General features: G+C 38.3%; 1 protein-coding gene across 4 annotated transcripts in view; it reads right to left on the bottom strand.

The window, feature by feature from the left end:
* Positions 1-300: 300 nt before the first annotated feature.
* TBC1D7 (TBC1 domain family, member 7) overlaps positions 301-12686 on the bottom strand; it is a 17362-nt gene continuing 4976 nt past the window's right edge. For 2 of the 4 annotated variants that reach the window (XM_010017661.1, XM_010017663.1), the window contains 4 exons: positions 10750-10887; positions 8951-9096; positions 1396-1525; positions 301-573 (listed from right to left, as the gene is read on the bottom strand). In XM_010017661.1, the coding sequence (XP_010015963.1) occupies positions 487-573; positions 1396-1525; positions 8951-9096; positions 10750-10887 (501 nt within the window). In that variant the 3' untranslated portion in view covers positions 301-486. The remainder of the gene's footprint in view (positions 574-1395; positions 1526-8950; positions 9097-10749; positions 10888-12686) is intronic. The other 2 variants (XM_010017662.1, XM_010017664.1) reach the window with 2 other exon arrangements.

Genomic DNA, 12686 nt, shown 5'->3' with positions numbered 1-12686 from the left:
ACCTCACATTTTAGAGTACTAATAGAGTACATTTACATTTCTAGCAAAGGCATGCTTACTCACCAATGAGTTCCAGCATACTAACATTAAGTAAATTCACCTTGTAATACCTTCAAGTAGTAACTAGTTGTATCAAGTATAAACTGGCATACAAAAACATTTCTAAATTATAAGTCTATTTACCTTGCTTCAAGAGTCCTATTTACTTCCCCAAAAGGCAGTGCACACACTGTGCAATCAGAACACTGTAGCTGGCTGGCCAGGAACACTCTGGACATGATCACACCGCCACTAGGTGTCTTCGTGCCATCTGTATTTATTGAAAAATATTTACACATTGATCACCATGCTATTAGCTGCCTTAGTAGCATCTTTACATAGAAGAGATAAAGACAAACATCACACTAGGATAGGGGAAGAATGGTAAAATGTCTTTTCAAATGTCTTTTCTTTTTCCCCCCAAGCTGTCATAAGCGAAGAAAGTTCTCAGACTGAGTGTGCTGGAGTCCCACAGTGCGTGCGCCACAGATCAACAGCTTTGCTGACAATAGCATCGGTGTTATCTTGAGGAATCTACAAAAGATCGGGGCAAAATGCCTTGTCAGAGTTCTTCATTTGAACCATTCTGTTTAAAATACAGATTTTTACTTCCCAGTTCAGATTTCATCTCGTTATAAAAAAGAAAATTAAACTAGAATCCCACCTCCCTGCCCTACCATCCCACCATCCCCCAGTCCTTCATGCACCATAGTACTTCCAGGTTTTACACAAAAAGCTTTTATTTACAAAAGAGTAAGATGATCACCCAGGCATCTCACGCTTCAGACATCCCTAACCTGACATCAGGCAGAACTCATACTGACCATCCATGACCACAAACATACCTAATCTAACTAACCTAGGTTACACTGGGATCCTAAAAACCTGCTGTGATGCCCATTACTATTCTTAGCAGGAAAGTTCAGGGTCATGTTCATGACCCCATCCTTACATCAACAGAAAACATACCCTGAGTCTATAGATTCACATTCAGGCAAGAAGCAAAGAAAGTGCCAGAAACCAACCCTCTAAGGAGCTTCCAGAAAAATTAACCTAACCTCATCTGCACTTACATTCACAGAAAAGCCCTTTAGTATCACAAGAAATACTGCCAAATCTGTACAAACACGGATGACATTCCCCAAAGCGTAAAAATCACTTCATTCTATGAAAGCCTTACCTCCTGACAGAAAAAAACTATTGTTCTCATGCCTGTACATTCTCTCTTCACCTTGGTACTACTATATTATTCTCAGTAAGTAATGTGATACTAGCCTATGGTATGTTTGCAACAGGCAAATGACTAAGGATGTTTATAAACCACAAAAGTAATGCAAAGCACAACAGAGTACTTACATTTTCCAAAAACTGTGTGATCTTTTCTGCAGTATTCAGTGCTATTATCTTCATTTTAAAGGTTAGTAGTATCTCTACAGCAACAAAAACAAGAATCTTGCAGGACCCACTTATAACTTTGTCCCAAACTCTACAAAATAGAAAAATTAAAAGGAATCACCAAACATTATGTAGTGCTTATCTGCTTGTTTATCTGCTAGAACAGTCTTCATATAATCACCTTTTTCCAGATTTTTTCTCTGAATAACAGCAATGTATTGAATTATTCTGGCCAAGGTAAATAAAGACATTTTATCAACTCCTACATCTGTACAGAGCAGAGTGATGGCACACAATAATGTATTGATATGGTATGGTCCTGTTTAGAAATGGAACAGTTTACAAGCTCAAATACAGAAAGCAAATCTTGTTTTAATAGCCTGAACTGTGGCAATTCTACAGCATATGGTATAGGAGCGAATTTTTCCTAGTGCAAAGAGGAAACAAGCTTTATTACCATGCCTAATAAAGACACTCCTCAGACAGCTAAGCAGCTGAGAATTCAAAAGGATGTAATACTAAACAACTGCATCTCAAACATCTAAATACTGTAGGTCATTGCTGTATGAGCTATAAACATATCAGCACGATGATATAATACAATCATCAGGATATAATCCATGATGTTGAAATTAGGCAGGAAGAACAACTAGTAAGTCTTTCAATCTATCTCACTGTGCACAGACTCTCTCAGAATTACCTAAGCATTCCCACCACTTGTAGGAAACTGTACCTGGACCTCACAGTTTTAACAAAAGCTGAAGGGCAGGCCTCCAAAGGCTGCAAGTACTTAGCAACAGAACTCTGATGAATATTAAAAGAGATCCTCACTACTAAAACAGCCTGCAACAATCTGAAATCATCCTTCATCCAGCAGCTCTATCTCAGTCCCAACTCAACAGACTCGGGATGAAAGATTATCCAAAACCAGTGTGAAACCATCTGTCAGATGGCAGCTTTTATGGGCTTGCTTTATTTTTAGTTCTTGAATTTAAAGAGCTGTGTCAGAAAGACTTTCTGAGGATTACTGTTCCTGCTCCCCCTGGGCACTTGTTAACAGTATTTCTCCTTCCAAATAAAAACATGGAGGACAAAGATCACATTCTATCCTCCATAATCTCTGAACACAGTAACAGTAACTGGAAAACATCTTTTGCAGCCAACCTATAAACTTGGATCTATGGGTGTGCTTCTTCCAAAGACAGCTCAATTTTTATATGACCTTCTCTCTCAGAAAGACTTGCCCTTCAGCCTGGAGTGCCAGGAGAACTCAACACAGACATAACACGAACTTTGACAGCTGAACTGAAGAGTAGGTGTCACACCTTTAAACAAGGCGTTAAGAAGTGGGACTCCAACAAAGAGCTATTAAAATGATTAAGGGACTGGAATATTTCTCCTGTGAGGAAAGGCTGAGAGAGCTGGGGCTGTTCAGCCTGGAGGAGAGCAGGCTCAGGGGGGAACTCATTGATTTATATAAATATGTGAAGGGAGAGTGCAAAAAGGATGAAGCCAGGCTCTTTTCAGTGGTTCTCGGTGACAGGACCAGATGCACAAACTGAAACACAAGAGGTTCTCTCTGAGCATCAGGAAACACTTTTTCACTGTGAGGGTGACCAAGCACTGGCACAGGTTGCCCAGAGAGGTGGTGGAGTTCCCTCCTTGGAGACATTCAGAAGCTGTCTGGACAAGGTCCAGGGCAACTTGCTGCTTGAGCAGAGGGGCTGGACGGACCAGATGACATCCAGAGGTCCCTGCCAACCTCATCCTCTCTGTGAATTTTGTGAAAAGCTTGTACGACTCCCAGTGTGAAACACTTGCTGCTGTTACACAGTGCTTATTTTCTACATTGTGACTCAAGTCAATTCTCTGTCAGTTTCTTAACCTTCTATTCAGGTAATTCTTTTGACACTATTTTCACCACCTCTTCATTCTCAAAAAAAAAAAAAAAAAAAAAATAGACCAGAATTTAACTTATAATGAAGAAATGAGGAAAGAAATATGTCAAGTCCTCAAAACTAGACTTAAAAAAAAAATAAAAAGGGAAAAAGGAAACAAACAAAAGCCATACACAGACAGATGGGTAAAAAGGTACTGCCTATTTCTTTCCCCTTTACAATTTAGTTTTAATTCCCTGTCTCACTATGACTAAAAAACAAAGAATATAATTCCCATATGGGCAGGAATAATAATAATCCAGATTAAGATCTTACTGCTTTGTTTGTGATTCAATCATCCAGGACAAGTTATCACTGTAAATATCACACTGATGCGGAAGTCAGGTCAGAAGCTTTAAGCAAGGCTATGAGAAAACCGAGATCACATTCCTGTTCCACACTGTATGGGTCATCCCTGTTTACTTCTAATGCATTTTCCTTCACAAACATATCTGTTTACAATCCATGAACAGCTCCACACGCGCTTCATGGGCATCAGAACTATAGTTATGAATGACAATATGGAGAGCAGCAGACTTCAAAAACAGGAAAAAAATTTAAAGTTCATATTGAAGCTCATGCTAATTCGAAAACAAATTTACTAATCCTAACACAAAAGACCCAGCCTTCTTCCATTATTTTGCTTCCAAGTCTCCTGACCTGAGTCTCCATGATTACGTTACAGCAGGTTACATTTCATGCTCAAAAAATGCTCTAATGGTTTCCTGCACTATTTAGTCTGATTCCAGACCAAATGTTTTAACAATGGTAAAACAGATGCAGTATCTAAATCACCAGTGTCTAACAAATTTTGGAAGAGGGTGCATAGCAAAGTGGATGAGATGTCAGCACTAACCAGCCGTGTCTGCTGCAGTATTTTTCCCTTTAACATTTCCAGCTACTGTTACTCCGCCAGCAACAGCAACAGGGGAATGACTGTGACACTGTAATAAACAGAGCAGCACTCAGCACCTTGCTACTCCAACAAAGCCAGGAATGACAACATAAACTGTCAGGAAAGTTTTTAATTAAGAGCAGAAAAAACCCACAGCAGTTTCAAGGAAACATGTATTCTGCTGATTCTATTCAAATACAGTAGCCTTTACACATTGTGTCTCTACTGATGATAACCTATGTATCCTGCTTTCATTTTTAAGTTAACAGCAAGCACTTAAGATCAAGTCTGCTGTCAGAGATTGCAACTTGTTGCTTGGGTTTTTTTTATACTCCTTGAGATGGGATAATTAGAACAGAAATGTCATGCCAGTGTGCTTATAGCCCTACTCAGGAATACTGAAGAAGAAAGCATACAGTAAATTTCATTACGGTTTTTGTGACTATCATCCTCTGTGAAAGACAAGAGTATTCAGTTAACCACAGGAACACTTTTATAAGTATTTCTTGAACAGTAAAACAGTAACAACCACAAGGAAAAATAAAGACAGGAAGCTATGAAGGTAAAGAGCATGCCAAGCACTATGCAAATGAACCCATTTACTTTTCACTGAGCTTTTCCTCTAGACAAGATACAACTCACTCTGTGTGTGCATAATGTGTGAAGGCAAGGCATTCTCAAGGCAGTTTCTGAGGCTCCTCAACCACGACTGTCAAGCAGTATGCAAAAAGCACCACAGCATTGCTGCTCACTCTTTTTCTTAGATATTATCATTAACCTCACATGTTTTTTCCCCTAGGCTGCAGGGTAAACACTCTCAACCTTATTCCCCAGTTTTGGTCCTCCAGTTATCCCGAGATATTCGAAGAGAACCTGTTTAAACCTCTGCCTGCACTTCTCGGTGTCCTTTCCAGAGCTGGGAAGCAACTGAGTTACTTAAAGGCAAACCAACTTAAGTTTTTCTATAGCAGTCCACAAGCACATTCTTATGTCCTCCCACTCCACAGTAAATCTAAGGCATTCTTCATATTTCTGTTGTTTCTACTAACAAATTACTTATATTTTTATGACTAGATGTAATTTATGCAGGACACGGAGATGACAGATGTCAAACTATAGAAACCATGCATTAACACATGAGGTAGTGTCAGTTTGAAAGGCAGTCATAAGATTTCAGGAGAACTACCAAATACTTTGCCACAAACAAGTTACCAGAGGCTAATAACCTTACATCACCCCACCAGCTATTACAGTCCTGCTAATGCCAAGTCTTCAGTGCAGAATACAAACAATGTCAGTCAGGCACAGGATACTCAGTTGACAATATGAGGCCATAAAAAATCCCTGGCTTACCATTCTTGTCTCTGCAAAGCAGCACTACTACTGTTGTAGCTGTATCACCTGGGGTGACAGTGCTGGAAGAAACTGGCAGCCAAAGTGCCATTTTGCATGTAGAGCAGAAGCCACAGAAGGGACGCCAAGGATTAACAGCAGGGCTCTGCAGCTGAGGGCCTACACAGCACCATTGGAAAGCTGTCCACACATGGAGCTTACTGAACAGATGACTAGATAGACTGTTGTAGAAATTGAGTAAATATGGCAATGGCAAAAGGTGTGATCCAGTTCTCTCCCTGTTTCAGTGAGGAGTAAGACTTTACTGCCTGTGCTACAGGCTGGTTCATGTTCCAGGAAGCACCCTGCCTACATCCAGGTGGGATACAGAGCCCTGAGAATACAATTTCTTCAAAATGTCCATTCTGCTCCTCTCTTTTACCAATGTGGCACTTAAAAAGTTTGTTAAGAAGCATGTTGCATAATATTTCAAGTGTATTGGGGCAAGCAAAGGCACTGCTTAAGATCAAAGGAAAAGTTCCTACATTAAACTGGCCTATATAAATTTTCCAAGTCCATTTAAATTAAACTGGTACATAAATTTTACAAAAAAGGTGTGACTAAAAGTGTGTTATAAAACAGTATTTATACTGAATGACAATGCCTGTCAGGAGTGTAAAGCTGGTATTATGCAACCTCTTATCACCAGCATTGGATAAAATTTCCACATAGCATATACAAATCTTATACACCTTAGACAAACCCATGAAATTTAGATTTAGCTGCCTGGCAGAGATGCCTACAATTTGTAGAAAGCAAGCAACATCTCTAAGAAAAACAGTGCTAAATCGTAAGTTAAATTAAATCGCAGAACACTGAGCTCTGATCATCTCTCACTTGACAAAAAGTAAGTAAAACCCAGCGGAAAACTGGAGACCTGCTTTTAATTCTCAGCAGTTCCAACACTGGCATTTGGATACATTTCAGATAAGCATTTGGGCTTCTAGATTCTAATCCAAACTGAAGCAATCCAAGCATTAATTAAGTTCATCTGTCACATGCTACCCATGAAGTATGTTATTTCCTTAGCAAATGAGGCTGTTATGATTACAACTGAATAATGCAGAAACCTAAACTGGCAACAAAAAGTGCACCTTTATCATGTTCCCACAAGAACTGTTGGGAAAAGGGATTGCTGTGCCATCAGAAGTACTAACACTGAAATTTGTTTTTACACCAGAGTCATACAAAAAGACAGTATTTTGACCTTTTCCATGAGGGGGGAAAAAAAAAAAAAAGTATTAAAAAAATTTCAGGTCAGCAACATATTCTACTTCAGTAAGGTAAAACAGCATACGAGAATGCTGAACAGTACACTAACTACACAAAATACTTCGTAAAAATTAACTGATTCAAAATGGTAGAAGTTTGAAACTAAAGATTCTGACAGGATGAAATCAAAATTCATCTACATTTTTCTTTTACACTGTCAAGATGATACAGCTCCATAAAATGTTACATTTTCAACAGAAATTTAAAAAAACCCAAATCATCCAAAAGCAAAACTGCTGTGATGCAAATTCCTCTTTCAGCTCAAGTGCTCAGCTGTTAAACCTAGTAGTAAAATTGAATCACATAAGCTCTAAAGAAAAGTATCTCCTGGAAGGCATGCAAAGAAGTTCCTAATGCAGTAGTTTGCAAATGCTATTTCAGATCACAGAAGCCTATGGAAGAAAAGGCCTGAAGAGGCTGGTGAGTCCCAGGGACAGCAGTCACTTCTAGTGATGGTTGTTTAAGGCATTAAGTTTCATACAAAGAAAACATAAAGCAGGTCAATCATTACCTGCTGAAAGTAACCTGCAAATGCAAATGTTAAATCAAGACACAGGCAAACCATGCACGTTCAATTGCTTTTAAGGAAGTAACAAGCATTTTATGCTTACATAATTTCTGCAATCATAAAAGTAGTAGAAGCTTTTACCCACCACATCACGCACAAACACTACACAGAGGTGACTAATTTGCAGCATTATAGGTGCTTGATGAAAAGCACTTACCATGTAACAATTACTATGCTGCAAAGAGCGAAACGCCTAAAGGCCTACTACCAAATCCTCCAGGTTTTGTTCAATTTTTTTTCTCTGATACATATTCCTTGGCAACAGTAAAATATATAGAACCTCAAAGACCATGGTATGACAAGACTAGAGAACACGATTTCTACTGTTACAGCTTGTTCCCTAAAACCCCCTTATTTTCATAATGGCAAATAAAATATTTTTATTTAAACACCATAAAGCATTTTCTACAGAGCATTTTACAGAGGTGTCTATTTCCACACTAGCTTCCTGTACTAGCCACTGAAGTCCTGGAGCTGCTGGAGTAAAAATTCCCTTGAACCTTGTTACTGCTCAAAATTTTCAGGCAGCTGAAAATGAAACCACTGTTTTCTTTGTGTCACCTACTGCTCAGCCTATTAGCAACTCTTGTTAATGCAGAAAGGATATACTTCTCTACATGTAGCTTCAATTTTCTGCTTTCTCAGAGTTCTCAAGCAGCAAAACTACAGAAATAATACAGTCTTCATTTCAAAAGGCCTTCAGTGAAGATCCATGCACAAAAATTTTACTCTTTTAAATGCCCAGTGAGTTGCCAAGTGGCAGCCCACCCAACCACCTGTACCCCAGTTTTATGGCTGAGCATGGTTCCACACAGTATGGAATATCCCTTGGGACAGTTGGGGTCAGCTGTCCTGGCTGTGTCCTCTCCTAACTTACTGTGCACCCCCAGCCTGCTTCATGGTGGGGTGGTGTGAGGAGCAGAAAAGGCCTTGGCTCTGTGTAAGCACTGCTCAGCAATAACTAAAACATTTCCATGTGTTATCAACACCATTTCCAGCACAAATCCAAAACATAGCCCCATACCAGCTACTATGAAGAAACGTGACTCTGTGCCAGCCAATACCAGTACCCATTCCCAAAATCTTTTTAATCTAATGATAATACAGTATTATAACCACTCCCTATGCAAGGATTTTGGTTTAAAAGCCTGAAAACTGACTACCATTCAGCTATCTATTACTAAAAGGGGATTTGGAGTTTTAAATCCTAGGAGACATTAAGTGCCTAAGGGAATCAGCCACTATATTTGACTCCATTCTTTTTTAGTTTCAGTGCCAGAAATGATCACACAGAGATTATCTTGCATCAGTAGCAAGTGGAATCAAATCCAATTTTGTCATTTCCATAATCTTACAGATAAATTAAGGAAAGCTCATTGGCTGCTAGTGATGACAAAAACTTGCATTACTATAGAATTACAAATGGAAATTAAAAAAAAAAAGAGCACTTGCCTCTGTAAACTGCACTCAGGTAAACAACCTGCAAAACACTTTTTAAACCAGAGATCGTAAGGGAGTTTGTTCATTGCAGCACATGCTTTTAGATGCATCAGGAGTCTGTTATCTTCAATATTCAAATACTGCTCCAGAATTTTTGGCTGAGAGAAGAATTGGGAAATTTTAGGTAACTCACATCAGAGTACCCTCCACAGTTAACACACTGTAAGACACAAAATGTCTTAAAAATTCAATCATCTCATAAAATAACATGTTAAAATAATGAACTTGCATTGTTTTAACTAAAAACACCACATTCCAAAATACGAGTGCAGATGATTTTTGCAAGTAGTTGATTAAGTACTTAACTAAACAACCAGCCTCAGGTTCCTTAAATTGCTGACCATACGCCGCAGTGTTCCCTGAGGGAAGGAGGTGTTTGAGAGCTTAAGGCAATGCAGCGATCAAACGTGCTCTAATTACTGCTGCCTTCACAAGTAACATTGAGTTTCATCCACCTCAAACGTAATCGCCTTAGCACACATCAAAAAAAATCCGCACACAATGCAGCAAACCCCAGAAAATCAATTCTGAGAGTAAATCCGTGTGCAACATATTAAAAGCTGGACATTGATTTCTTGTTTAAAAATCCAGAGTATTCAGAAGTATGAACGTGTGGATAATTCTCCACATAAAAACATGGATTATTAATTTTGTTGAAATTCTAATGTAACACAATATACATTTTCATAAATTCAGAAGTACCTTTACGCTTTTTGCCATAATTAGGTAGACAGCTAATGACCACCTGTCAAAGGGAGAAAACACTTCCTTTGTCCATATTCTAACATCCAGCATCTTGGTACAATGTTTGTATTACAACAAAACTTAGGGAGGGAGGCAATTCACCCCTTCTTTGTAGTGAAAGCACGTACTTTAAAAACGCTCCTCTGTCCTTTGAAAAGAATTACAGAAATGGGTATAGCTGAATGTATCACCTCCAACAACAGGAAGTGGGTTGAAAAAATATTTCTTAGTTCCAAAAGAGTAACAACCAAAGGACGTGCATAATTTTCTGCAACTAATTTTCATTCAGTGATTGCTAGTGCATGGGTACTCTGATACTTTTATCTCAGTGATTACTGTTACCTAAAAGTTTTTTATCTGTAAAGACTATTTGAAGAATTACAAACTACGTATGATATAACCATTCATGTTCTTTACAATGAAATTTTAATTTTATAAAACAGTAAGACAGAAATTAGAGTACTTAAATGATCAGTGCCAGAAGAACTCTATTCCATTTTTCATTATAATTTGCAACATACTGTTTTTCTGAAGCTCTTGTACCCTGCTCCATTTATAAAACAAAACAACTGTGCTTTGTCTACCATCCAGTGAGCAGCATATGGATGCCAAAGATGCAGCCTAAAAAGTAGCAGACAGAATGTTCCTAACTTTGTGATATTTTTAATTGTTTAAAATAAAGTGACCAATTTGTGAGAAATATAATTCAACTAGATACAAAGTATGCTTTAGCTAACCTTAAAGTAAAATAAGATGTAACTGATGTAGCAAATAAAACAATTTCTAATGTTCCGTTAGACAAAGTGTCCTACAGGACAGCACAAGCATAATACAAAAAGCACTCCCATTTTCCCAAAACAGTTGGTGGAACAGAATTCAAAGGTATTGCCTTTGTTGCTCCAGTTGTCTCCATATAATAATGCTTTCCATGACTGCCTCTCCTCACAAAAAAAAAAAAAAAAAAAAAAAAAAAAAAAAAAAAGAAGAAGAAGGTGTTTTTTCCTTACCAGTTGTTGTAATGAATCTTTGTGCTTGCTGTTCAGCTGATTCACAAAGCAACTGACAAGCCAATAGCATTCTATAGGATCCTCCACCATTTCCTCCATTGCTTTAGCAATAGCAAGAAACACTTCATCTTCAGGTTCCTGCAAAACAAAGCGAAAAAAGTGAACTACAAAGAAGTACTGGACTGATTTAAATTATTTTATATTCCTTTTCCCTGCATTATGGTAACAGATACCTGTTAATACAGTACAAGTAAGATTTGCCTTGCTTTTAATACCAGAACATACAACAGGCGTTTGGAGCAACTCTGATTCAAAGTTCTCAAATGAGGTATTACATCCTAACAAGGTAGTGATAATCTTACTTCTATACCCCACATTTTTATACCGAACAGCATCAAAATTCTTCATCCTGTTCTTTGCTAAGGGCCAAACAGGCCCCTCAAACACTTCTGTTATGGCTGTTACAGTTACTGTAAAAATATCATGCAGCCATGAGCTGTAAACCTACCTTTGAGTTACAGAAAATCATTTGGTTTGAGATAAACATCTTCCTAGATAAAAGTAAGTATCTTTTCTAGGTGATAAGCATCCTATTTCCCTAGGGCATCTTATGCCCTAGGTGATGAGCATCTTACTATTATTTTCTAGGTAATGAGCATCTATTCTGATCTGAGACCAGAAGCATGTGATGGGCACACCATCCTCTTTTGTCCTGGGAATATACTTTCCTAATCAGTATGCCTAAAACACAGTTACTGGTGTGACTGCACATAGGATATATGAAGGTGAACTAACTCTAAACCAGCCAGACCTCATGCCAACAGCTAGGTCAGGAAGTGGCTAAACTGGGAAGATGCACAAGGCAAGTCTAAATTTGCCCTGTTTCTTACGGTCTTCCTTATGCAGGCAGTACTGACTACATTAGGAGGAAGGGCAACAAGCCAGACAAGTATCCACAGTCTGATCTACTGTAGCCACCAGTAGCAGTAAGCTACAGTAACACAGGTTTTTGCATAGATTACAACTCAGGCAAAATATGTGGATAATCCAAATACTTCTAGGATATGCCTCTGCTACACAGACTGCTGCAATACACATATACCCCTACTTAAACTCTCTTCCTATAGATGCACGCAGTATACTTAGCAGACTTCTGTGATTCGTTACTCAAACATTCAAAATGCTGAGACAAATCCAACATCATCTTTATACTCTGCCTCCACAATAAAACATCTGCATTACTATCAAACAGTCACCTCTCCTAAGTTTAAGAGGACAGCTACTGCACTGAAAACAGCTGCCTTAAAGAGAACAAATGCTTTCTGCAGCAAAACAAACTTAAGTTACAGGACTAATAACTGTGGATCTGCTAAACACCATTTCTACGAAACCCCATCACAGGACTGAGAGCAGCTAGTGCTCTGGGATGCACTGATGGAACACCTAAGCAATGCTGCTCCAGAAGGGATGAATTTTCAGCCCTCTAGGATATATGCACGGTAGGATGGCTGCATTCCTGGTATGGTAAAGGCACAAAAACACTTTCCCTCCTCTAACAAGAGAATGCTGTATATAATCCCCCAAAGCATTACTGATTTTTCCATGTTGAATTTGTTTAACCTTTTTTCTTTTCTCCATTTTTTAACTTTAAAACCATCTGTCATTTTTTTTTATTACAGACGAAAAATAACAAAGTAAGCTGGGCTAGAGTGAACACAGGTAAATTAACATAAAATACAGGATAAAATTCACTTCAGAAAGTCCTATGGCTCCTTTCATCACCTCCTCTTTCATTGAAGAATCTATGAGCTCTAGTAAGATTGTAATTTTCATTTTGGTGCTATAAAGAAACTGGAGTGTACGAGAGTACAAAAGGCTTGAAGCCTAACAGGCAAAATACACAAAAGAGATTTTAAGGCATAAAATTTTATGTAAGT

Source organism: Nestor notabilis, unplaced genomic scaffold (genome assembly GCF_000696875.1).
Source record: "Nestor notabilis isolate BGI_N333 unplaced genomic scaffold, ASM69687v1 scaffold6937, whole genome shotgun sequence".
Lineage (NCBI taxonomy): Eukaryota > Metazoa > Chordata > Aves > Psittaciformes > Psittacidae > Nestor > Nestor notabilis.
This window is presented reverse-complemented; position numbering and strand designations above follow the sequence as displayed.